The following is a 25849-nucleotide window of genomic DNA, read 5'->3' as shown; positions in this document are numbered from 1 at the left end:
GTGGGGGGGCAGCAGATATAAGAAATCTCTGTAGCTTCTCAATTTGTTATGAACTTAAAACTCTAAAAAAATAGTCTGTTTTTAAAAATAATTTAAAAGAAGGCAGAAAAAAGAGGAAAAAGAAGAAAAGGCAACAAAGAACAGATGAGACAAACAGAAAACAATTAGCAAGATGATATATTTAAACTCAGCCATATCAATTATCATATTAAATGTAAATGGTCTAACGACCCAATTAGGCAGAGATTATTAGATTGAATAAAGAAGCAAGAGCCAACTCTGTGCTGCCTACAAGAATCCCACTTTAAATATAAAGACAAATAGATTAAAAGTAACAGTATAGAAAAATATACCACGGTTACACTAATAAAAAGAGAGTTAGAGGGGCTATAATACTATCAGGCAAAGTAGATTTCAGAGCAAAGAATATTACCAGGGATAAAGGGGTTCATTTCATAATGACGAACACAAATACAATGAGTAAAATACAAGGAAAACAATAGCCCTAAACATTCACGAAACTTTTTAGAGAGCTTTAAAATACATGAAGATAAACTAATAGAACTGTAAGGAGAAATAAACATCCACAATCATATTTGGAGATTGCAACATACATCTCTGAATAATTGATAGAACAAGTAGACAGAAAATCAGTAATTCTATAGAAGTCTTGAATAACACTATGAATTAACTTGACCTGATACTTATAAAACACTCTGCCCAACGAAGCAGAATATATATCTTTTTTTAAGTACACAAGGGACACTTAGCAAGATAGACCATATACTGAGCCAATAATTGTATCTCAATAAATTTTAAAGGATCTGAGTCATACAGAATATCTTTTCTGACCAAAATAGAATTAAAATAAAATCAATAAGCAAAAGATACCTAGAAAATTCCAATTTTTGGAAACTATTAAGTTGGTGCAAAAGTAATTGCGATTTTTGCAATTGTTTTTAACCTTTTAAACTGCAGTTACTTTTGCACCAACCTAATAAATGACACACTTATAAATAATCTAGGGTCAAACACAAAATCAAAAGGGAAATTAGAAAATATTTTAATTAAAATAAAATGCAAATTATCAAAATTTGTGAGCTGTAGCTAATGTACTTGGGAAAATGTCTGTTAAAAAAACAAAACAAAACTCAAATCAATGACCTCAGCCTCCAATTTAAACTAGAACAAGAAGAGCAAATTAAACACAAGTTAAACAGAAGAAATGAAATAATAAAGATCTGAGTGGAAGTCAGTAAAATAGAAAACAGAAAAACAATAGAGAAAAATCAATGAAACGTAAAGGTGGTTCATTGAGAAGATTGATAAACATTTAGCCAGACTAATCAAGATAAAAAGAAAATACAAACTGCCTCTCTGATCAGAAATCAGAGAGGTGGCATCAGATATTAAAAGTATTATCAGGAAATGTTATGAACAACTTTATTGCAGTAAATTTGATAACTTAGGTTAAATGGACAAATTCTTTGAAAGACATAAATTCCAAAGTTCACTCAAGAAGAGTATTGCTACTACCCTGTATACCTGGTAGTTCTATGTGTATTTTTCTATGTGTATTTTTTTTTTAGCAAAGAATCATGCTAAGTTGGTTTATTTATTTATTTGTTTGTTTATTTATTTATTTATTTAAAGATTTTATTGGAGAAGGGGAACAGGACTTTATTGGGGAACCGTAGTGTGTTTTTCCCAGGACTCATCAGCTCCATCCAAGTCAAATTGTTGTCCCCTCAATCCTAGTTGTGGAGGGCACAGCTCAGCTCCAGGTCCCACTGCCGCTGCTAGCCGCAGGAGGCACAGCCCACCATCCCTTGTGGAAGTAGAACCGGCAACCCTGTGGTTGAGAGGACCGCTCCAACCAACTGAGCCATCCGGGAGCCCAGCAGCAGCCCAGCTCAAGGTGGCGTGCTCAATCCCAGTTGCAGGGGGTGCAGCCCACCATCCCCTGCAGGAGTCGAGGATTTGAACTGGCAACCTTGTGGTTGAGAGCCCACTGACCCATGTGGGAATCGAACCAGCAGCCTTCAGCATTAGGAGCACAGAGCTCCAACCACCTGAGCCACTAGGGGGCTCCACTATGTCTATTAAAGAACTTGAATTTCAGTTAAAAACATTACCACAGTATTCAAAATATTTAAAAACTCTCAAAACTCAATAATAAACAACCCATTTTTTAAATGGACAAAAGATTTGAACACACATTTCACAAAAGAGACCCAAACATCATTATAGAGACCCAAATAAACATATAAGAAAGATCTTCAACATCATTAGTCATTACAGAAATGCAAATAAAAACTACAATAAAATACTACTTCAGATCTACTTGGAATAAAAAGACTGACCATACCAGATTTTGGCACAGATGTGGAGGAACTGGAACTCTTATACCCTCTTTGTAGGAATGAAAAATGGCACAACCACTTTGAAGAACAGTTTGGAAGTTTCTTAAAAAATTAAATATACACTCATCATATGACCCAGCTGTTCTACTCCTAGGTATTTACCCAAGAGAAATGAAAACATATATCCACACAAAAACTCATACATTAATTTCAAGACATCTCTGCCATATTTATAATAACCAAAAACTGGAAAACCGTGTCAATAGGTAAATGGATAAACAATTATGGTATCTCCATTAAAGGGAATACTACTCAGCAATAAACCCGTTAATGCTTTTCCATGGCCATATGTACCTTCTAGGAAGCACCTTCCTTTGAAGCAACTGCTGTTGCTTTCACCTGGTTCACTACAAATACTCTTGGTTTCCCTCCAACTTGGAAAGCTGCCACTCACAACTTGAGCACATTGTATCAGTTTCCTATGGATGCTGTAACAAATTACCACAAATTTCTTGGCTTAAAAACAGATATTTATTATCTCATAGTTCTGGAGTCCAGAAGTCCAAAATCAAGGTGTTGGGAGGGCCATGCTTCCTCCCAAGGCTCTAGGGGAGAATCCTCCCTTACTGGCCCCAGATATTCCTTGACTTGTGGTTACATCACTCCAATCTCTGTCCCCATCTTCACATGGCCTTCTCCTCTTGTCTCTCAAATTTCCCTCTGCCTTTCTCTTAAGGACATCTGTCATTAGATTTAGGGTCCACTCCAAATCCACACTGATCTTCTCTTAAGGCCCTTAATTTATGTCCGCAAAGATCCCTTTTCCAAATAAAGTCACATTCACAAGTTCTGGGGGTTTAGACTCTTTCGGGGTCCACTAATTCACGACAGCCATCCACATCTTCAAATTTCTAGAGATAGGTTCAGGGTAAGGCGTGTGCCGTTATCACAGGACCTGGGATATATGGGCAGGATCTAGAAGTGTTTCAGCCTGTGAAGTCCTTTTTCTTAGTCCTCCCTGATACCCCAGTGAGCTCTCAAAAGGAAATGATCTGACTCTTTTGCCCCTTCTGTTGCTATAGTGATGACTGATAGCCTTGGGGGCCATTCATGGCCCAATTAACTTGGTAGATGGCTAGTGAACCTAAGGTCTTAGCCATAGTCATAGGTTTGAGAAGGAACAGTTATTGAATACCTAATCTGTGCCAAGATTTCCACGTTAATCTCCACAAATAGCCCACAAGGTAAATTGTAGTTTTCCCATTTTATAGATGAAGAAACTGGTTAGAGAACTTTTCTAATTTGCCCAGAATCACAAGTCAGTAAATGGCAAGGCTAGGATTTGTACTGAGGTCTCTTAGCCTAGGAACACTGTTACCATGTAGGACTGGATCACAAGCCCAGGGAAGATGAATGATCCGAGGCCACTCAATATCCGCGGTTTCCCTCTAATAATGGCCATTTACTGATAACTTGTTTGTGGCACAAGAGTGGCACCCAGTGGCTTTAGCTAAAAACTACAAGATCAATGATAGGTCAAATTCTTTTACTTCTGGACCAAGCAGTCCCTCAGTTTCCATTTCTAAACAGGTGAAGTAGTATAGCTGACCTCTTGAGTTATGTAGAATAAAACCACCTATGGCTATTATGTAGTTTATGGAGAAGGGAAGAAATGAGAGAATACATTTTCCAAGTTTTATAGAATATATTCAGGGACCACTCATGCCGGGAGTAGAGATTTTCAGCCTCGGTGTTGGAACAGAGGACAGTGGGCCATGACACAGCAAGACAGTAGTCCAGAGCTGTCACAGTCTGTGTAGGGACTGAAACCTTAAACCTGGAATAAGCAGGAGCAGGAACAGGGAGGCAGCTTTCTAAGGAGACAAGTATTGTTTCCCGGGGGCTAGGGTGAAGACCAGAATTAAATGTCTGGCTGTCTCATCCGGGGGACCTGATGATGAGGGATGTGCAGGACTCCCCGAGGGCTCAGAGCTTTATATCTGAATGTGGGTATTTCCTTGGTGAGACCAATTGTAAGACAGGAGAAAGGTTTGTCTATTATATGAGATTTTCCAGGCTAGAATGGAAAAAAATGTTTGGAAATTTTCCTAGTACTGTTTCTTTTTTCACACCTTTAGGGACATCTTTACCCTGTCTGTGCTCCTTGGAATGTAACTACTTAGAAATTGAAACTTACTTTAGTAAACAATGTATGATAGAATATCTATTTTTTTAAAAGGCTATGGATTTTTTTTTTAATTGGGGAATATTGGGGAACAGTGTTTCTCCAGGGCCCATCAGCTCCAAGTCGTTGTCCTTCAATCTAGTTGTGGAGGGTGCAGCTCACTGGCCCATGTGGGAATCAAACCAGCAACCCCGTTGCTCAGAGCTCACGCTCTAACCAACTGAGCCATCTGGCCGCCCCCTAGAACATCTACTTTTTTATTGAGTTATATATAACTCATGTACCACATAATTTACCACTTTAAATTGTACAATTCAGTGGTCTTAGTATATTTACTATGTTATGCAACCATCACTACTAAATTCCAGAATATCTCCATTATGCCAAAAAGAAAACCTGTACCTAATTTACAGCCACAGTACCCCCTGCTTCCATCCCCTGGCAACCACTAATCTACTTTCCATCTCTCTGGATTTGCCTATACTGAGTATTTTATATGAATGGAATCATACAATAAGTGGCCTTTTGTGTCTGGCTTCTTTCACGTAGCATAATGTTTTCAAGGTTCATCCATGTTGTAACATGTAATAGTACTTCATTCCTTTTTATAGTCGGATAATATTCCATTATATGGATATATAGAAGTCCTCCCTTATCCACAGACATCGATTGCAAGGCCCCCAGTGGATCCTGAAACCATAGATGGTACCATATTTCCCCGAAAATAAGACCAGGTCTTACACTAATCTTTGCTCCAAAAGACGCATTAGGGCGTATTTTCAGAGGATGTCTTATTTTTTCATGTACAACAATGTACATTTATTCAAATACAGTCATGTCATCTTCTTCTGGAACATTGTCATAACATACTAATTGCATCCATATGGCTGACGATCTTAACTGGGGCTTATTTTCGGGGAAACACAGTACCGAACCCTGTACATAAAGTAAAATAAGGATTACTTGGACACCAGCACTGTGATACCACGACAGTAAACCTGGTAACTGAGATGGCTACTAAGTGACTAATGGGTATGGACACACTGGACAAAGGGAGGAATCACTTCCCGGGTGGGATGGAGCAGGACGGTGTGAGATTTCATCACGCCACTCAGAATGGTGCACAATTTAAAACTTATGAATTGCTTATTTCTGGAATTTTCCATTTAATTTTTTGGACCTCAGTTGACCTGAGGTAACTGAAACCATGGAAAGCAAAACCCTGGATCAAGGAGGGAAGTACTGTACCACATTTGTCTTCTCCATCAGGCAGTGGACATTTGTGTTATTTCGCCTTTTTGGCTATTATGAATAATGCTACTAAGAACATTTTTGTGTGGATGAGTTTGTCATTCTCTTGGGTATATACCTAGAAGAAGAATTGCTTGGTGATAGGATACTGTGTTTAACTTTTTGAGGAACTTCCAAACTGTTTTCCAAATTGGCTGTACCATTTTACTTTCCCACCAGTACTGTATAAAGGTTTCAATTTTTCCATATCTTCACCCACAGTTGTTATTCTCCAGTATTATTATATTATCGTTATTATTACCATCATAGTGGGTGTAATAGTGGTTTTGATTTGCATTTCCCTAATGATTAGTGATATTGATCATCTTTTCATGTGCATATTGGCCCATTTGTATCTCTTCTTTGGGCAAATGTCTATTCAAATCCTTTGTCAAACCAATTTTTAATTGGGTTATGTTTTTATTGTTGAATTACGAGTTCTTTATTCTGGATACAAGTTCTTTATCGGATATGATTTGCAAATATTTTTCCCAGTCTTGTGTGTTGACTTTGCACTTTATAGTGTCCATTGAAGCACAAAAAATTTGAATTTTGATGAAGAAGGTGTCTATTTTTGTATACTTGTATTGTGGAAAAACAAGGAGCTAGCAGGACTGGGTTCTGATCTTAGTAAGGACCTTTGTTTCTGTGTCTAAATTGAACTGAGTGTGGCAGAGCTTTGAAAGGCTACCAAGACTACAAATGGTGCCCTGTGGTTTCCTAGGTTTGACGCAGTCATTTGTTGAGCATTTACCCTGTGCAAGGCACTATGCTAGCTGTAAAGAGATATAGGCATATGAACCTTACCTTTCAAGGAATTTAAGACACAGAAAATGGACATCCACACATACAAACGAACAGGTGTGCAGTGTGTACTTCAGAGCCTGCGGACTGGGGCAGACTGTAGGTGAGTGACTGGAGTTCAGAGGAGGAAGGAAATGCTGGGGTGAGCTGCAAAGGCCCCAGCAGAAGGAAGCCTTGAAGGTTGGGGACTAGGTAGGGGGAGTCATAGGAGCCAGGAAGTAAAGGGAGTTGCCTGTGAGAGTAGACAGCCCTGTGAAGTAAACAAAGCCAAGAACACTTACAGAGGTGTGACAATTAAGTTCGCGAACCCATCCTAGAAAAAGTGCTCCATACCTCATTGCTGAATATCACTACCGTCACCTTCGAAGCACTCTCCTTGGGAACCTATGCACCAACGCCAGCACCTAGTCCACCCTTCAAAGCAATTTTGGAACTTTTTCTGGAATGGCTATCAGAGCTGTTGTCATGTAACACTTGATGTCCTGAATGTCATCAAAATATCTTCCTTTCAATATCTCCTTTATCTTCAGGTAAAGAAAGAAGTCATTGGGGGCCAGATCAGGTGAGTAGGGAGGGTGTTCCAATACAGTTATTTGTTTACAGGCTAAAAACTCCCTCACAGACAGTGCTGTGTGAGCTGGTGCATTGTTGTGATGCAAGAACCATGAATTGTTGGTGCAAAGTTCAGATTGTCTAACTTTTTCACGCAGCCTTTTCAGCACTTCCAAACAGTAAACTTGGTTAACTGTCCGGTTGGTACAAAGTCATAATGAATAATCCCTCTGATATCAAAAAAAGTTAGCAACATCGTTGCAACAAGTTCGTGAACTTAATTGTCAGACGGCTCACTCAAAACTAACAGAACTTACAATTTTTTGAACAGCTGCTCCCAGAGAAAAATGATGCAGAGAGCACAGAGGATGCACATGAGAACAGCAGCCTTGAGCTCCTTGCAGGTAAGGTTTTTTAAACATGACTAAAAGCCTTTCAAACTGCACCTTCCACCACAACAGGGTCCTTCTGAGATTTGGTTGGTTCCCACTGCCACTATGGGTGTTCTGGGGCAGCAGGAGGCATTCCATCCCAAAAGCTGGTAGGATAGGACTAGAAATTTCTGACATAGTCTGTGCAGTGACAGATAGATGCACTCGATGGATTGGGGCACTTGAAGGAATCCAGTTGGTTCTTTCACATCTTATTAGTGTCATTACTGCGGCCCACCCTGGTCTTGGTCACTATTCTGTTTGGGGCTCTGGAGGCTGCTCCTGGGTATAGAACCATCTCAACCTTGACGTGTTATGTGAAGGTGTGTGATGGTGATTATACTGAGGTCTTTTCCCCTCCCTCACATACTTAAACAGCATTCAGGGCCAGCAGTGGCAGGGGCGGATGTGTGTGTGTCTGTCTGGAAATAACCACTGCCTCTGGTGCCTGAACCTGTATGGTGCAAGTGCCAGGCACTATTCTGAATTTTTAAAATGTATTAATACTCTAAATTCTCAAAATAATCCCATGAGGTATAGGTACTGTTATTCTCATTTTACAGATGAGGCAACTGAGGCCCAGAGATGTCAATAATCTTACTGGAGGTCACACAGCTAGTTAATGGCAAGAATCAGAATTCAAATCCAGGCAGCCTGGCTCCAATCTGTCTCTAACAGCCAGACGAGGGGGAATGCACTATCAGACGACAGTGCTTTAAATCTGCAGAAGTGAATCCGTTAATAGCAGGAAGGTTGGCTATGGGCACTGTACAATAATGCAGAGTGAGCAACAGTGGGAGCGAGAGATGAAGCCAGCTTTCCGGCTGGGAATCAGAGCTTGGCAGGGAGGGCGCTGCTGGGCAGTGCAGACTCCGTGGAGAATCTGTGTGCAGTGACTGAGAGCACGAGCCCCAAGTGAGGCCTTGGTAACAATCCCAGATGCCCCTTCCCAGGCCCAGCTCGGGGGATAGGGAGACCCTCAAACCATTCTGCAGCCTCAGCCTAAACCTGGAGGCGCGGAGCTGCCGGGTTTTGATCTGAACGGGACCAGATGAAAGGGTTCTAAGGTGGGAAAGCTGGCAGAGCCGGGCCCCAGCTCCTCCCTTTCACCTAGGTTTCCCCAGGGGTCTTTTTCTAGCACAGGGCTGTGTAAGTAAGATGAGTGGGCTTGTTTTCTCCTAGGGACCAGCGGGCAAGTGGAAAACAAGAGGCTCAAGAAAGGCAGCCTCCGCCAGGTCGTGAAGGAAACGCAGGCTTTCTACTCTGCCAGGCGCCCGAGCGCGTCAGAGGGTGCCCGGCATTGCACCGAGCCCCCAGAGGCCTCCTTGACCCCTAGCGGAAGCAGGGCGGGCCCCGGGAGGAGCCAGGAGGTATCCCCGCGAGGGCCGCGCAGGGGAGGGCGGGGACTCGGCCGCTGCCCAGGGGTCCTCACCCCCGACCCCCTTTCCTCCCGCAGGACGCGCTGTGGCTGCAGGAGGTCTCCAACCTGTCGGAGTGGCTGAGTCCCGACCCCTGAGCCAAGCCCCTCCCCGCGCCGGATGGCTGCGGGGATCACGTGTTGTCTGTTTTTCAATAAACCTACTCCGCGCACCGGGTCTGTTTCCGTGTCGCGGGCGGAGTCGAGGGGGGGGCCGGGAGCCCGCGCCTCCGGATGACGTCACCCGCGTTTTCGGCAGGCGTGGGCCGAGCCCCGGCGGGTCGCGTCACTGTTAGGCGCCGCGGGTCCGGGCGCGATGGCGGCGCTGGGCGGGGATGGGCTGCGCCTGCTGTCGGTGTCGCGGCCGGAGCGGCAGCCCGAGTCGGCGGCTCTGGGCGGTCCGGGTCCCGGGCTGTGCTGCTGGGTGTCCGTGTTCTCCTGCCTCAGCCTCGCCTGCTCCTACGTGGGCAGCCTCTATGTCTGGAAGAGCGAGCTGCCCAGGTGCGGGGACTGCGCGCGCGGCCGGAACCCGTGCCTCCTCGAGGCGGGGCTGCGGGCTGAGCTCGGGCGAGCCGCGGGCGGGGCCGCGCTGTCTGGAGGCGGCTGTGGGCCCCCTGAACTTTCGGCCTCCTCCGTAGGGACCACCCGGCCGTCATCAAGCGGCGCTTCACCAGTGTCCTGGTGGTGTCCAGTCTGTCGCCCCTTTGCGTGCTGCTCTGGAGGGAACTGACAGGCATCCAGGTGCGAAGGAGGCGGGGCCGAGGGCAACGGGGGAGAGGTCTCGGGTCTTTGGGGCAGGGAGCAAGACTGATGCCCCCTTTCCTGTGGCTCAGCCAGGCACATCCCTGCTCACGCTGATGGGCTTCAGGCTGGAGGGCATCTTCCCAGCAGCACTGCTGCCCCTGCTACTGACCATGGTGAGTACTGCTTTATTTTCCCTCCTGTTTTTTGTCATTAGCATGAGGCTCCTTTTTGTTACTTTTTTTCTTAGTCTGATTGTGTCGTTTTTGACTGATGGGAGGCAGGAATTGTGAGCTGGCTGGAGGCTCTCGGGAAATCCTGGCAGAGAACAGGAAACTTGAAGTCTTACGCGGCCTTGTCTGGGCGAGGGCAGTGGATTATAGTTTAAGCCTTTCCTTTGATTGCTTCTGTTTTTCTGCTTTCAGATCCTTTTTCTGGGCCCACTAATGCAGCTCTCTATGGATTGTCCCTGTGACCTGGCAGACGGGTTGAAGGTTGTCTTAGGTGAGTCTTCAGGGCTGAGGGAAAAAGTAGGCACAGGCAGTCCAGGACAAAGGCCGTCTCAGGGTGGGACGTGACTGTGAGATGTGAGATGTGGTGTTTCCTCGTCAGTAAGATGGGAACATGTAGTAAGTGGCCTGTAGGAGTTGGCCCCTGACATCCAAGGAGTCCCTAGGGACCCCAGCAGTACTTGGTGTGGAGTAGAGCGCATTGTCCCCTGCTTTCCCTAACCTCTGGCTTCTCCAAACCAGAGCTGGTCTTGGGCAGATTTTGATGTTTCCCAAGTTCACATCCAGGATATCCTGCCTCAGCTACGAATGCCTTTCTGTTCAGTCCTCTTGAGACGTTGTCTTATGCTGGGTCTGATAAACCAAGCTCGACGTTTACCTCTTCTGAGGAGTATTGATACCTAATCTGAGTTTGACCGGGAAAAGTTTGTGGGAGAGGGGCGTTTGGGGCCCTGCGGGTTTCTCTGTTCACTAGCTAGTCACTCATTGCTTGCCCGGAATCCCCACCCTAGCCCCTCGTTCCTGGGCCCGCTGCCTCACGGACATGCGCTGGCTGCGGAACCAAGTGATCGCACCCCTGACAGAGGAGCTGGTGTTTCGCGCCTGCATGCTGCCCATGTTAGCACCGTGTACTGGCCTGGGCCCTGCCGTGTTCACCTGCCCGCTCTTCTTTGGAGTCGGTGAGTCTGTCCAACCTGGTCCTGTTAAGACGTTTGCAGCATGAGAGCCGAGAATGGGGCTCGGGGCCAGGGCAGGGCCTACAGGGCAGGCTGAGCGGAAGATGATGTGGTTTTCACTTTCCTCCCAGCTCATTTCCACCACATTTTTGAGCAGCTTCGTTTCCGCCAGAACAGTGTGGGGAGCATCATCTTGTCTGCAGGTGAGTCCTAGAGAGGGTGCCTGGGGCCATCCTGGGTTGGGGTGTGAGAGGGTGTCCCTGATAGCCACTCTGGAGGGAGAATTGGGAACAGAGGGCTATAGTATTGGAGGGGTGCTGACTATGGGAGTTGGGGTGTAGGACAGGCAGAGGTGCTGGGGCAGCAGCCGCTGCCCCCAGGGGAAAGGGGATGTCTCTGGCTGATGGGTGTGCAGTGCCGGGACAGGAGGGGCCTGCAGGTGTGGTTACGCGGCCTCCCCGTCTCCAGCGTTCCAGTTCTCCTACACAGCTGTCTTCGGTGCCTACACTGCTTTCCTCTTCATCCGTACAGGTTGGTCCTCAGTCTCTCTTGGGTCTCTGGGGGCTCGGGCCCACAGGAGGGAGGGGAGAATGGGAAGACTGCTCTAGGAGCGACAAGTTTTTGTTTCTTAAACCTTAGTCCCTGGGCCCTCAGCCTGGTGAGGTCTCAGCGATGGAAGGAAGCAGAGGCCTTGGAGTGCGGGTGGATGAGCGGGGCGCTGATCTCCTCTGTCAGGGAATGAGGGTCATTGGCCCTGGAAGACGCTGGGGCTGCTCCAGGCGCTGCTCTGTCTCCCCGCCTAGGACACCTGATCGGGCCGGTCCTCTGCCACTCCTTCTGCAATTACATGGGCTTCCCCGCCGTGTGCGCCGCGCTCGAGCATCCACAGCGGCGGCCCCTACTGGCAGGCTATGCCCTGGGTGTAGGACTCTTCCTGCTTCTGCTCCAGCCCCTCACAGACCCCAAGCTCTACGGCAGCCTTCCACTGTGTGCGCTCCTGGAGCGGGCGGGGGACTCAGAGGTGCCCCTGTGCTCCTGACCCCTGCTCCTGTACACACTCGTGTGAACTCTCATGGGCTCCCAGCCCCTCCGCATCGAGGGGGACTGCAGGGGAGGAGCTGGCTGGGGTCCCCGAGATCTCAGGAATTTTGTAGGGGATTGAAGCCAGAGCTAGTTGAATCCCAGGGACCAAGAGAAAGGAGCGGCTATCCAAAGGGTGCGGCCCCTCTCGAAAGGGATGAGGAGCAGCTGGGAGTGAGGGGACAAGAAGATCCCAGGAGCCGAGCGCCGCCCTCCTCACTTTGGACTGCTGCTTCTCTGAGCTCCTCTGCCCTGAAAAGCTGCTGGGGGTGCAATTTACAGAACGCCTCCCCCCAACTTCCCAGGGTTTTCTCATTGTCTTTTTGCATCAGGAACTTTGTATTGGGATATTAAAGAGATTTAACTTGGGTAAGATGGCCTTGGACCTTTGGGAATTTAGTCTATTTGGGTTCTTGGGAGTGTGCCCACCACCTGTCCGTGCACATTGAACACTAATCTCTGGGCAAGTCAGCTTGGTGGGGACAGTTCCCAAGAGTAGGGGACAAGACGGGGGAGCAGAGTTCTGGCTGCCTTGGGTCTCGCAGCTTCCTCCTTCCTGAGCCAGGCCCCAAGTCCTAACAGAGGTGGGCCTGGGACTGCAGGTACCAGGTGTGGGCCCAGCTCATCTTGGGGCCTGTGCCTTGGCTACCAGTGTCAGGAAATGGGATGCAGGGCCCTGCCCCCAGCGATGGAGCCTCCAACCTATACCCTCGGACACAGTGGAGGCTCCACTGTGGGGCCCCCATCAGGATCACCCCAGAGTCTACCAGCCTCATATTACACAAGAGGAAATAGATCCAAAATGGAAAACGAAGCAGGTCAGAGTCACCTGGGAGTAGAGGCTTTTCTGGCTCGCTCCACCTCAGACCTCTGCCACCATGCTGCTTGTCTGGTCCCTGGAGGAGCCTGGAACAAAGGCTGCAGCCCTGAGAACAGCAGACCCTGCTGAGCAACACTGTAACACAGATTCTTTTTTAGAACCTGCTAACGTTCTACCGTTCTACCGGCTCTTCTTCTTTTCAGAATGGTTTTCAGGTCCCATTCCAGACTCATGGAGGGTGTCCTGAGTCCCCTTCCCTGAGGCTGGTGGTTGAAAGAAAGGAAACAGATGTCCAGTCACTTCCTGTGGCACCCCCAGGTTGGCTGTGACTAAACTATATTCACCTGGATCTAAAAGGGCATCGTGACAGTCATACACCTACCTTGCTGGGAAGTTCTGTGCCGCAGCTGGCAGAGAGGCAGAGGAGGGTGAGCATGGGCCTATTTGGAAGGTACCTCGGGGATCCTGGCGTCCAAAGAGGAGGCTGGCAGGCTGCTGGATGGTCCCCTGGGGGTCAGAGTATCTGGGCTTTGCCCCTCCACGTCCTCCTCATGCTTCACTGCTCAGGAACTGACCCTCCCAGCCCATCCTCACCTCCCCCATGTGGGGGCAGCAGTGGTGATGCAGGCAGGGTTGCTGTCCCACTCCAAAGGTGAGAGAGCTGGGCCTCAGGATTACGATTCTCCTGACAGCTGCTCGTGGGGGGTGGGCAGGCTTAGGGCCTAGGACTCCTAGGACTCAGTCCAGTGTCGCTAACCTCCCCGCAGAATCCTCACCCCGAGGTTCCCACACCATCTCGCCTGCCTCCTGGAAGGTGGCGCCTGTTTGTGTCCAGTCCTGAATGGATGGGGTGGGAGGTTAGCCCTGGTTTTAAAAGGTAAAGCAAGCAGTGTGGTTGGAAAGCAAATCCACTGACAGCCTAGATTTGAACCCTCTCTGCGTCTTATTAGCTGTGCTGGTTCTAGACAAGTTATTTAACCTTCCTGTGACTCCATTTCTGTATCCATAAAATGGGCGTAGGCTGATTGCCGGAGTTAACAAGTATTAAGTGCTTAGAACAGCCCGTTCGGCTCACCTGGCCCCCAGACTCTCAGCGACAACTAGCTAATCCTGTTTGGGTATGTATACAGCAGGCACTCAGTAGTGGCTTAAACCAAGGCCACTACTGTCATCCTCACTACCCTCCAAGGAAGAAAATAACAGCTGGCCTGAGGGGTCCAAGAGGCACTTTGCCGAGTGGCACGCGGGGTGAGCTGCAAAGGACCGAGCAGTGCAGGCAGGGGAAAGCCAGTTTTATTGAGCAAAGTTCTCAGGACTTGGGGCCTAGGTCTCCCCCCAGGGGGTAGAACCCCTAAACCTGCTCTCCTGGCCCCTAGGCCCACCTGTAATATCACCTGTAGTCTCCAGCAAGGATAGGACCCTTATTTGGCAAGAGGTGAATATGAGTGACTGTCCACCAGCAGAGAAAGGATAGACGGCTGGAGAAGGAAGGGCCACCGCAGGCAGTGTCCTGCCACAAGCAGCTGAGGACAGGCGCTCCAGGGCCAGGCCTTCCTGCCGTCAGGCCCCGGCTGGCCTGGGCCTGCTCTGGCAGCAGCGGCCGTAGAGGGCTTGGGGTGGGGACGGCGGGCCGCAAGTCTGGGGCAAGGTCACTCAATCTCCAGGATGAGGTCATCGCCTTCCAGTGTCATGTCTGTGGTTACATGGACCTTGCGGACAGTGCCTTCAATGGGTGATGTCACCACAGTCTCCATCTTCATGGCGCTGAGCACACACAGGGGCTGGCCTTTAGCCACCTTGGCCCCTGCCGCCACCTTGATGTCTATCACCTTCCCAGGCATGGGTGCCCCGATCTGGCCTTTCACGTCCTTCAGGGCCTTGGGGTGGAAGTGCATCTCCTGCAGACAGGACAGAGGGGACGTGAGACAGCAGGCCCCGCTGCCCCTACCACCCAGCTGGCACAGGGGGAACAATACCTTCATGGCCTGCGTGTCCTTGACAAGAATGGAACGCAGCTGTCCATTGAGCTCGAAGAAGACCTGCCGCTGGCCAGCCCGGTTCAGGTCACTTACGGCCAGGGCTTTGATGTGCAGTGTCTTGCCCCGCTCCAGCTCCACCTGCAGCAGGACATGGAAGCTCAGAGCGGGAGGGGGACAGGTGGGAGGAGAGCAGCCCCCACCCAGTCCCAGGCAAGCTCCCCCATCCCAGACTTCAGCTCCTTACTTACAAGGCCTGGCTCCATCTCCCAAGGGTACTTTGCACCCAGAGCTTTGAAAGCCTGGTGCCAGGCAGGCCAAAGTCTAGTGCTCCAGATGTGCTGGGGGGGTGTACATGGGTGCCAGAGCCACTGACCTCAAACTCCTCTGCAATTTTGGGTCCCTGGAGGAAGAGGCGGGTATTGAGGCTGTCCAGGGGGCCAAAGGTGGCAGTGAAGTCCTTGAAGTGGGCAAAGACGTCGGGGTAGATGGCCGCTGACAGCACGTCCTCCGGGGTCAGCTCCTCCCCGTGCCGCTCTGTCAGCTCCTTCTCTAGTGCCTGTAGATCCAGGGGAGGGAGGGAGGCTCCAGGCCGCCCCTCCACCCGCGGCAGGTCCTTGAGCACCTGGGGAGCACAGCAGAGGGTCAGGCCCGGTTCCTACGCCTAAGCCCCCCCGACACTGGACTGGGCCCTCCCTACCTTGGAGCGAAGGGGCTCCGGGAAGCCCCCGTGCGGAATGCCGATGTAGCCCTGCAGGAACTCCACCACGGAGCGGGGGAAGGACAGCTCTTCTGCCTGGGCCTCGGCCTCCGCCCTGCTCAGCCCGTTCTGCACCATGAACTGGGCCAGGTCCCCCACGATCTTGGAGGAGGGTGTCACCTGAGGAGAAGGGCCCGTGCGTTAGGGTGCCAGGCTCCTTATAAAGACCCAGAAGTGGGGGAAAGGGGCACGACGGCCTGGCTTACCTTGATGAGATCGCCTAGCATCTGGTTGGCTTCCACGTAGGCCTTCTTGACCTCCTTGAACTTGGAGCCCAGCCCCATGCTGTGTGCCTGGAAGTGCAGGTTGGTGTACTGGCCCCCTGGGATCTCATTCTCATACACGTCCGAGTTGCCAGACTTCATGGTGGCCGTGCAGTCAAAGGCTGCATACAGTCCCCGCGTCCCCTCCCAGTACTCACTGTAGTCAAACACGCGCTCCAGGGGCACCCCTGCAGGGAGGCCAGAGGTAGGGGAGGGCTTAGAAATGTGCCGAGCGCCCAGCTGCTCCTCTAGGACCCCAGGGCCAGCTCAGGTCCCACCTCAGACTTGGGTGATGGAAGGCATGGCCAGGCAAGGGTGTGAATTCTAGAACCCTCCAGACTCCATGGGACCAGTGGGGGCGTGGCCTTGAAAGGGGGATGGCCACCGGCTGCTCCTTCCCTACCTGTGTCCAGGGGAGTGCCTCGGGTACAGGCCACCAAGGCTCCCATGCTGGGCTGTGAAGTCATCCCAGACATGGAATCAGCTGCCACGTCCACCACATCGGCCCCAGCCTGGGCACAGGCCAGCATGGCTGCCACGCCTGCCCCGGACGTGTCATGGGTGTGGATGTGTAGCGGGAGGTCAGGGAAGCGGTCCCGGAGAGAGCCGACCAGCATGGTGCAGGCCGCTGGCTTCAGCAGCCCTGCCATGTCCTGTGCGAAAAGAGGAGGAGATGGTAAGAAGGGGACAGTGTGCCTGTGGGGGAAGGAGGGGAGAACGTGGTAGGGAGGCCGAGAGGTGGGCTGGCCCAGGCACCTTGATGCACAGAATGTGGGTGCCAGCTCGCACCAGCTCTTCGGCCAAGCCCATGTAATACGGCAGCGAGTACTTGGTGCGGCTCGGGTCGGCCACGTCACCCGTGTAGGAGATGGCGGCCTCCACCACGCCACCAGCACTGCCCGCGGCCTCCATGCCCAGCAGGAGATTGGGCAGGTAGTTGAGGGAGTCAAAGACCCGGAAGATGTCCATGCCATTCTCCTTGGCCACCTCACAGAACCTGAGTGGGTAGGAGAGCCCAGGGGTTAGCTCCCCCCCCCACACACACACTTCCTTCTCTGGCTCCTGGCCCATCTATGGCCCCTGGGCGATGAGTTCTTAGGGTCTGGCCTGACGGGGTATGGGATCCAAAGTCAGTGTGGGGGGCGGGCACCACAGTGTGGCCTCCAGGGCAGCCTGAGCTGGGCAGGGTCGCCCCAGAGGCATCTGGGCACAGCGCAGAGCTGTCCCAGATCAGAAGTAGTAGCCAGTCTTTGCTTTGCAAAGGAATGAGAGAGAAAGAGCCCTGAATAAGGAGTCCTGAGGCCAGGTCCCAGCCCCAGCCCTATACCACATGGCTGGGGACAAGTCACCGGCCTTCCTGGGGCCTCCACTGGCCCATGAGGTAGAAGCCCTTCCAGTTCTCCAGCTATAATTCTGCACTGGATGACATTTCCAAATAGCCCCTTCCGGGCGCAGCTACTGGGAGGCTGTTTGGAGCCTGCTGTGGGAGCACGGGCCATGGCCATGTGGCCTGGCACCTGCTGCATGGTGTCTCCCCCACCCCCACCCGACCCCGGGCTCACTTGAAGACCACGTTGTCGGGGTAGTTGGTGTAGCCCACCGCATTGGCCCCCCGCAGCAACATCTGGAACGGGATGTTGGGGATGAGCTCCCGGAGCTCCTGCAGACGCCGCCAAGGGCACTCGTACAGGAAGCGCATTGCAACGTCAAACGTGGCCCCTGCGCAAGGACCAAGAGTCCCAGGTCAGCCCCAAATGTCCTGGGGACCCCACCATATCCTGCAGCTCTGGCCTAATGCCAGGCCCTGCTTATCTTCAGGGTCCCCCACGTTCCCACCCAGACCCCCCCAACACATTTCCCTTCACTGATCTCAGGGCAGCTCGGGCTGTGTCCTCTGGGCCCCCAATTCTGTGCTATGATTAAGACGTGCTGCCCCGCTGACCCTGAGCTTCCTGGCTCTCAGCTCCGTGATCTCGTGCCTGGCACCAGGCCTGGCCAGAGTGGGCACCAGTCACTGCTTGCCTTGTTTAGTTCTCACCAGTTCCTTCAAGCTAGAAGCACCTCTAGCTTCTCCTGCGAGTCCCCAGTAGCCTGATCACACTGCCAGGCACTGCCCACCGTCCAGCCCTCCGGCCTACCTCCCCAGTTCTCTATGCTGAAGAGCTTGCTGAAGTTGTGGGCCACATAGGGGGAGATCTTTTTGAGGTCGTGGGTTCGCACGCGAGTGGCCAGCAGTGACTGGTGGGCATCCCGGAAGGTTGTGTCCATTAGCAGCAGCCCCGGGTGGCCCCGCACAGCTCGAGCAAAGCCCTCGGGCCCCTCTCGCAGCAGGATGTCTCTCAAACCAGCCGGGGGCGGGCCTAGGGCAGACCCGGCATTAGACCCATTCTGCAGATGGCAGCCTCCTCTGTCTCCCCCAAGAGGTGGCAGAATGGGTCTCACCTACCTATGGGCACCACAGGGACAATGGGGTCCGTGGGACTGGGGTTGGCCTTGACAGGGATCGGGGTGGTAGGGCCATTCACCATGATGTGTCCTGTGGGGAGAGCAGGTAGTGGGTCAGGGCAGACTGGGCAGAGGCTTGAGTTGAGGGCAGGAGTGAGAGCAGGTGGGCTCAGGGATGGAGCGATGCCTCCAGGATGCCCAGCTCTCCAGCTGGCCCGTCCTCTCCAAAGCCAGGCCCTCCTGGGTCCAGGTGGTGGGGACCTATTGAGGGCCATGTGGATAGAAAAGGGGGTCTCTGAGATCAGGAGCAAGGAGGGTAGGCGGGGTGGGGAGGACAAAGCAAAGGAAGAGGACTAGATTGAGAGCAGGGGCAGAGGGTGCTAGGAAGCTCTCTGGGCGAGGGGCCAGGAGCTAGGCCTCCGGGAGGGGAGAGGAGGGCAGTCTCGGGGACGGACCGAGGTAGTGCAGCAGCTTCTGGGCCCGGTTCTGCGCGGGCCGCAGCTGGAAGAGCTCCGGGTTCTCGTCAATGAATTGGGTGTCCACGGTGCCTGCCAGGAACTGCTGGTTGTTGAGCACGTTCTGCAGGAAGGGGATGTTGGTCTGCAGGACAGAGGTGGGTGGGAAGGTGTCACCAGGCAGCAGGACGGGGAAAGGAGAAGCAGCTGACAGTGGCACCCGGGCCGGCAGCTTCCCAAGTTCCCCAGGTTAGCACATTCCTGTGCAGTCGCATTTCCCCATCTCCTCACCACCACCCCGCTTCTGGCAGTCCCCTAAGCTGTCGGGGCTGAGCGCGCTTCCTCCCTCCTTGCTCACCCCAGATCATGTGCTGACTCCCACCTCCTCCTTCCTCAGGGATCTGAAAACAAGCACCTCCACACCTCCCACAGCACAGGAACTGGATTGGGCCTTTCCCACAGCGCCGTGGCACGAAGCAGCCACATCCCCAGCCTCCCAGCCATGCTTAAAAGAGGCCCTTGCCTTCAACAGACCCCCCACAACACACATAACCAACCACACTGGTATTCCAAGGTCCCTCCTCGTGGCCAAGTCCATGGGCACCTGCCCCTCCTCTTGCTAACAGCTCCACCTGGACATTCTGTCCCTGGGCTTGCAAGACATCTTGCTCTCCTCCTCCTCCCTGGTCGCCACTGGGCGCTCCTTTCACTCCTGCAGGATGGAGTCAGCAGGGCTGCCACCAGGCCTTTGCTCATACAGCGCTCTCCCTGGAGGGCCTCACCCGGCCTCCAGCTCACCGAGACCCCAAAGTGGAAATGCCTCCTGGGCCTCTCTCCTTGTGGGTCCCTCACACAAGCTCACCAAGTCCCAAACCAGTTTTCCTCACGCTGTTCTCTTCCGCCTTCTGGTGGGTGCCTGGCCACCCGGTTACCAAAATCTATGACCCATCACCCTCACCACCCTCTCCTATTTCACTGGCCAAACTGGGCGATTCTACCGTGGCCAGCTCTGGCCAGGCCAAACGTGCCTTGCGCTCTCACACCACACCGCTGCACCTGCCTGGTAAGCTCTTCCTGGACGTCTGAGCTCAAAGGCCTTCTTTGTCCTCATCTCCTGCCCTCACAGCACAGCTGGCTCCCTTTTCTAGAGGCCCCCATGGGATCCCCTGTCGGACAGCTCATCATTTGCTGTCTGCATTCCTCGCACACCTGCAAGTGTTTCTTGGGGCGGGGGTGCTGTCTGATGTACCTGTGTCCATGTGTTTTGTGCACATGGGCCCTCAGTTCTGCTCAGTAAACGGCTGCGTAATGGGATGAGGCTGGGGCAGGGCAAGTCCAACCCAGAGGCTCCACGGGAGCGTGGGAACCAGCACTGTGACAAGTGCCCCATGACTATGAGGCTGTGTGGCTGGGATTCCAGCATGCGTGTGCCTGTGACCACATGGCTACAGCACTGGCTATCACTTCAGAGAAGGCGTCTCCATGTGTTAGCCATTCTGGATTTCTGTTGGCACCTTCAACAGGGGCTCCAGGCCCAACATGGGCTGCTGGTCCCTGTGGCTGCTCTCAAGGGTGCCTCCCCCACCAGTATCCCACGAGTGGTCACCGCAGAGTGGGACCCAGCCAAAACTGCCTCCTGCCTGTCTGCTGGGACAGGTCAGCTTGTCCCTGAAACTAGTCCCTGCCCCTCCTAAGGATATTTCCACTGGGCCAAGGCATGGCGTTTGAGAAGATACCAGTGAAACCATCTAAAGGACCTAGAACCACACAGGGGTGAGAAAGATCCTCAGAGGCCATCCCGTCAGACCCTGCATTTCCCTTTTGTAGATCTCTCCCCCTTTGTAATTTTGGGGGCTATGTCATCCCCACTGTGCTGTAAGTTCCATGGGACCAGAACCAGGCCCATCTGGTTCCTGATGTACCCCAACCACCAGCACAGGGCAGGCAGCACGTGCTGGATGCCAGCAAACACGTATGTTTAGAGTGAATGAAAACATTTTTATGGGCAGAACAGGAACCAAGAACTAGCTGATGCCACTGAGCAAGAGCTGACCCCGGGGTAGGATCCAATGTCTTCATTTTACAAATTCAACAGCTGAAGCCTGGGGAGTGGCAACAGTGAGAAAGGCGTCCAGCTGCCAGGTGACTTAGTACCTCACAGGCTGATCGTTTCCTCTCCTCTCACCCCATGTGGTACCTAAGTACGTACCATTAATACCCCTTGGCCTAGATGAGGAAATTGTTTCAGTGGTTAAGCAGCTTGCCAAGGTTACCTGTTGTGCCAGGCAAGATTAGAATTCGGTCTGTTTCCCTGAGTTGCCACCTACCAGGTCTTTAGGAATCAGGTCGGAAGGGAAAGGAAGGGAAAGGGGGCGGATCCAGGTAGCCTGAGGACTAGGAGATTCCCCCTCGGAGTGGGGGGGCGGGAGAGTACCTTCCCTTGTATCCTAATTGGGCGGACCACTACGAAGGACCAGGGTGCCCCACCCAAACCTCAGCTCTGAGGCAGGAAGCCGGGACCTCCCCACCCCCATCAGGAGCCCTTTCTCCGAGGACCCAGGCTAATCCACGGCCGCTCTCCCACGGAAATGGCCCGACAGGGGTCAGAAGAGGAGGGAGGGACTGCGGGCATGGCGAGGACCACTGACGCACAGCTTTAAACGGCGTGCCTCCGCCGGCCTGCTGGGAAACCGCGCCGCACAGACCAATAGGACCGGAGGCGGAGACCGGTTGGCTCCCATCTCGCAGGGCGGGCGGGGAGCCTGGGAAGGGGAAGGGAGAGGCGGGCAGTGGGGCGCGGCGCCAGCCCGGAGCCGAGCCCTCGCGGCCCCACGCAGCAGCCTCGACGGGGGCGTCGCCCAAGCCCCCCCTTCTAGGGCCCCGTGCGTGTTGGGGACCCTGCACGTGACTCGGTGATGCAGAACGGTTATGACCTTCAGAGTGTGTCTGTGAAGCGAGGGTCCCAGCAACAGTGCGGGTTTGCGCCCGGCCCTGCCTGTGCGTGCGGGGACGTGTGGGTGTGTGGGCATGTGTGGGTGTGTTGGGGAGGGTGCCCAGCGACATGTGACAAAGATTCCCATCTCTGAGAGATGGTGAAGGGGCCCGGGAGCTGGCGCTTTGTCTGACTAGCTGCAGAGTGACGGTTCGCGCAGCGGCGGCGGGCGCCCGGGCGGTGCAGGATGCCGGGGCGCCAGGGTACCCGGGGGCGCGCGCGCCTGTGCCAGGGTGAGTGCGCTGCGGCAGCGCCGGGGGCCTGCGCGGCGGGCCTGCGCCGGCCAGAGCCTCGGGCGTGACCAGGAGCCACCCGTGGGCGCTGCAGTGGCCGCGTGTCCCCGTGACCTCTGGAACCAGCCCGGGTGGATCCCCACGCGCCCCTCCCCGTCCGCCCTCCACGTGCGTGTCCGCGGCGCGCGTGCTCGCTGGCGCGCACCCGCCTGCCTGTCCGCCGCCACGAGCCGCGCCGGGAAAAGGTGCCGGGAACCGAGTGAGCCGGGGCTGCGGGCCCAAGCGCCATGGGCTGGAGGGCGCCCGGTGGGCGGCCGGTCAGCCCCGGGCCTCGCCCCCGCCGGAGAGCCACCTGGAGTCGGTGGGGGCCGGCGGGGCCCATGGGGAGGCCGGCCCGCGCCCCCTGAACTACGGATACCAGGTGAGGCCCCCCCCTTCCCTCCGCGCAGGGCACAGCGTGGGGGCTGGCTGGGGAGGGGCGACGGGCCAAGGGAGGGGTTTGAGGGACACCTTACCTGATGGGGGAGGGGATAACGCGGAGTGGGGGTGCCCTGGCGATTCCAGGGACGCCAGGGAAAGGAAGTTCCGGGACCCTCCCTGCTCTCATGCCCATCTCTGCTTCCGGTCTCAGGCCTCACCTTGTCCCCAGAGCTTGGACTCCCCCTAACTGCTTGGGAGATGTGATCTTTATTCTGGGGGGTTGGACCTGTAGGCCCCAGTCTTCCCTCAGCCCTGGGGGCCCCTTGGGCCTCTGACCCTGACCCCCACCCAGGACTGGGCTCTGGGCACAGTGAGCACCTGCAGCAACCCCACCTGTGCCTGGGCCCTTCCCTGCAGGGCACTCACCATGGCCCCACCGCTCCTGCTGCTGCTGCTGGCCAGTGGAGCGGCGGCCTGCCCACTGCCCTGCGTCTGCCAGAACCTTTCTGAGTCGCTCAGCACCCTCTGTGCCCACCGAGGCCTACTGTTCGTGCCGCCCAATGTGGACCGGCGCACAGTGGAGCTGCGGCTGGCTGACAACTTCATCCAGGCTTTGGGGCCACCAGACTTCCGCAACATGACAGGGCTGGTGGACCTGACACTGTCCCGCAACGCCATCACTCGCATCGGGGCCCGCGCCTTTGGGGACCTGGAGAGCCTGCGCTCCCTGCACCTGGATGGCAACAGGCTGGTGGAGCTGGGCACCGGCAGCCTGCGGGGGCCCGTCAACCTGCAGCACCTCATCCTGAGCGGCAACCAGCTGGGCCGCATCGCACCCGGGGCCTTCGACGACTTCCTGGACAGCCTGGAGGACCTGGACCTGTCCTACAACAACCTGCGGCAGGTGCCCTGGGCTGGCATCGGCGCCATGCCTGCCCTGCACACCCTCAACCTGGACCACAACCTCATCGATGCGCTGCCCCCGGGCGCCTTCGCCCAACTCAGCCAGCTCTCCCGCCTTGACCTCACCTCCAACCGTCTGGCCACTCTGGCCCCCGACCCGCTCTTCTCCCGGGGGCGTGACGCCGAGGCCTCACCCGCTCCCCTGGTGCTCAGCTTCAGTGGGAACCCCCTGCACTGCAACTGTGAGCTATTGTGGCTGCGGCGGCTGGCCCGGCCCGACGACCTAGAGACCTGCGCCTCCCCGCCAGGCCTGGCTGGCCGCTACTTCTGGGCCGTGCCCGAGGGCGAGTTCTCCTGTGAGCCGCCCCTCATTGCCCGCCACACACAGCGCCTCTGGGTGCTGGAGGGCCAGCGGGCCACACTGCGGTGCCGGGCCCTTGGTGACCCTGCACCCACCATGCACTGGGTCGGCCCCGATGACCGGCTAGTCGGCAACTCCTCCCGAGCCCGAGCTTTCCCCAATGGGACCCTGGAGATTGGGGTGACAAACGCTGGGGATGCAGGGGGCTACACCTGCATTGCCACCAACCCTGCCGGCGAGGCCACAGCCCGTGTAGAGCTCCGGGTGCTGGCCTTGCCCCATGGCGGGAATGGCAGCACTGAAGGTGGCCGGCCAGGGCCCTCGGACATTGCTGCTTCGGCCCGCACCGCTGCAGAGGGCGAGGGGACACTAGAGTCTGAGCCAGGCGTGCAGGTAACGGAGGTGACCGCCACCTCAGGGCTGGTGAGCTGGGGGCCAGGGCGGCCAGCAGACCCCGTGTGGATGTTCCAAATTCAGTACAACAGCAGCGAGGACGAGACCCTCATGTACCGGTGAGGACCCACTTTGCAGCCTCTGGGCTCCTCCTCTGGGCGGGGCCACCTCCTGCTCCTCCTCTCCTTGGGGTTTCCACACACCCCTCCTCAGCTTCAGAGCTGCCTGGGAGAGGAGGGGGGTTGGGGTGCAGAGGGCAGGGACAGAAGGTGGGCAGTGCCGCAGGGGTCTGTCCCTGTGGCTGAACCGGCTGCAGGCCTCCTGGCCATGCTGTTTTAGCACGTGGCCAACGTACATGCACGTTATTTCTGTCCCTGTGAGGTCTCCTGGGCTCGCCCAGGGCCTGTCGGCACACACCTGTCTGACCCCTGCACTGGCTCCGGCCATACACGCATGCCTGTCTTGGTGTCTCCGCCTTCTTGATTAAACATACAAGGTCATGTGGTCCTAGGGGAAGCGGCTGTTCAGAGCTGGGATCTGGGGGCGCATGGTGGGGGGGGCTGTGAGGCCGTGTGGGGTGGACCCAGGGCCTGGCGCCCAACGCCTGGGCTCTGACCACCACACTTTGCCCGCAGGATCGTCCCAGCCTCCAGCCACCACTTCCTGCTGAAGCACCTGGTCCCTGGTGCCGACTATGACCTCTGCCTACTGGCCCTGTCACCTGCCGCTGGGCCTTCCGACCTCACGGCCACCAAGCTGCTGGGCTGTGCCCACTTCTCCACGCTGCCTGCCACGCCCCTGTGCCACGCCCTGCAGGCCCATGTGCTGGGCGGGACCCTGACCGTGGCTGTGGGGGGTGTGCTGGTGGCTGCCTTACTGGTCTTCACTGTGGCCTTGCTGGTTCGGGGCCGGGGGGCCGGGAATGGCCGCCTCCCACTCAAGCTCAGCCATGTCCAGTCCCAGACCAATGGAGGCCCCAGCCCCACCCCGAAGACCCACCCGCCACGGAGCCCCCCGCCTCGCCCCCAGCGCAGCTGCTCCCTGGACCTGGGAGACAGCGGCGGGTGCTATGGTTATGCCAGGCGCCTCGGAGGAGCCTGGGCCCGGCGGAGCCACTCTGTCCATGGGGGGCTGCTGGGGGCAGGGTGCCGGGGAGCGGGGGGCAGTGCGGAGAGACTGGAAGAAAGTGTGGTATGATGGGAAGGGAGTCGCCCAGGGCGGAGGGCAAAGGGCGGCCGGCTCCTGGCCTGGGTGGGTGAGCACGGCCGGGAGTCCCTCCCAGGTCTACCCACGGTACCTCAGGCCCCCTTGTGCTTGGCAGGACGGGGGCCCTTTCCCTGGTTCTGGCCTGAGGGGACAAGTCCCTCCAACAGGTGCTCACAGCCGTCGAGGCAGGGGCTGCAGCCACCAAGGGGGAGTCTTGTTTGTCTTTATAATAAAATGATTGGGGACACCTCAGTGCTAATCTCTGGTCTGGTCCTGCTAGGTTCCCTGTAGGGGGCTGGTGGGGGCGCATGGACAGGACAGGGTCAGGGCTGGGGCTGCCAGCCCCGTGGAGGCGGCCCGAGCAGCCTGGGGTGCCTTTGGCCTCCTCATCCTTCTGGTGCCTTCAGACCCGGGTGAGCCCAGTCCCAGCCCCTAGAGAACTGCGGGAGCTGGACCCTCAGAGCTGTGCGGGCATCTGTAGGTGCAGAGGACCCCTGTTGGCAGGCTGTGGACAGGATGTGAGGGTCCTCACAGCAGCATGGAGCCTGCAATGCACAGTGGCCACGGGAGCAG

The 25849-nt window shown here is 54.8% G+C and overlaps 4 protein-coding genes across 24 annotated transcripts in view; 3 read left to right on the top strand and 1 right to left on the bottom strand.

The window, feature by feature from the left end:
- The window catches only part of C11H11orf80 (chromosome 11 C11orf80 homolog), a 54474-nt gene extending 45263 nt beyond the window's left edge, over window positions 1-9211 (top strand). For both annotated transcript variants that reach the window (XM_033121734.1, XM_033121733.1), the window contains exons 13-15: window positions 7526-7598; window positions 8808-8995; window positions 9082-9211. In XM_033121734.1, coding sequence (XP_032977625.1) covers window positions 7526-7598; window positions 8808-8995; window positions 9082-9141 — 321 coding nt within the window. In that variant the 3' untranslated portion in view covers window positions 9142-9211. The remainder of the gene's footprint in view (window positions 1-7525; window positions 7599-8807; window positions 8996-9081) is intronic.
- RCE1 (Ras converting CAAX endopeptidase 1) lies at window positions 9141-12868 on the top strand. 14 transcript variants are annotated; one of them, XM_033121735.1, is made up of 8 exons: window positions 9141-9543; window positions 9681-9783; window positions 9880-9959; window positions 10209-10287; window positions 10805-10972; window positions 11101-11172; window positions 11385-11500; window positions 11705-12868. In XM_033121735.1, exons 1-8 carry the CDS (start codon window positions 9277-9279, stop codon window positions 12401-12403), a joined length of 1584 nt encoding a protein of 527 aa, XP_032977626.1. In that variant the 5' UTR covers window positions 9141-9276; the 3' UTR covers window positions 12404-12868. The 14 variants fall into 14 exon arrangements, with proteins under 14 accessions (XP_032977626.1, XP_032977627.1, XP_032977634.1 ...); XM_033121736.1 differs by having other exon boundaries at window positions 11409-11500; window positions 11705-12867; XM_033121743.1 differs by having other exon boundaries at window positions 11396-11500; window positions 11705-11823.
- A 1276-nt stretch (window positions 12869-14144) lies between these two features.
- Window positions 14145-25849, bottom strand: part of PC (pyruvate carboxylase) — a 92917-nt gene continuing 81212 nt past the window's right edge. For all 7 annotated transcript variants that reach the window (XM_033121621.1, XM_033121616.1, XM_033121618.1 and 4 more), the window contains 11 exons: window positions 18769-18913; window positions 18315-18404; window positions 18007-18228; window positions 17431-17587; window positions 16625-16865; window positions 16272-16521; window positions 15812-16056; window positions 15546-15725; window positions 15222-15470; window positions 14846-14986; window positions 14145-14767 (listed from right to left, as the gene is read on the bottom strand). In XM_033121621.1, the coding sequence (XP_032977512.1) occupies window positions 14519-14767; window positions 14846-14986; window positions 15222-15470; window positions 15546-15725; window positions 15812-16056; window positions 16272-16521; window positions 16625-16865; window positions 17431-17587; window positions 18007-18228; window positions 18315-18404; window positions 18769-18913 (2169 nt within the window). In that variant the 3' untranslated portion in view covers window positions 14145-14518. The remainder of the gene's footprint in view (window positions 14768-14845; window positions 14987-15221; window positions 15471-15545; window positions 15726-15811; window positions 16057-16271; window positions 16522-16624; window positions 16866-17430; window positions 17588-18006; window positions 18229-18314; window positions 18405-18768; window positions 18914-25849) is intronic.
- LRFN4 (leucine rich repeat and fibronectin type III domain containing 4) lies at window positions 18934-25528 on the top strand. The gene is made up of 3 exons (XM_033121624.1): window positions 18934-22414; window positions 22831-24189; window positions 24706-25528. Exons 2-3 carry the CDS (start codon window positions 22841-22843, stop codon window positions 25265-25267), a joined length of 1911 nt encoding a protein of 636 aa, XP_032977515.1. The 5' UTR covers window positions 18934-22414; window positions 22831-22840; the 3' UTR covers window positions 25268-25528.

Source organism: Rhinolophus ferrumequinum, chromosome 11 (genome assembly GCF_004115265.2).
Source record: "Rhinolophus ferrumequinum isolate MPI-CBG mRhiFer1 chromosome 11, mRhiFer1_v1.p, whole genome shotgun sequence".
NCBI classification, from domain to species: Eukaryota; Metazoa; Chordata; class Mammalia; order Chiroptera; family Rhinolophidae; genus Rhinolophus; species Rhinolophus ferrumequinum.
The sequence above is the reverse complement of the archived record's forward strand: the minus strand, read 5'-3'. Positions and strand labels throughout refer to the sequence as shown.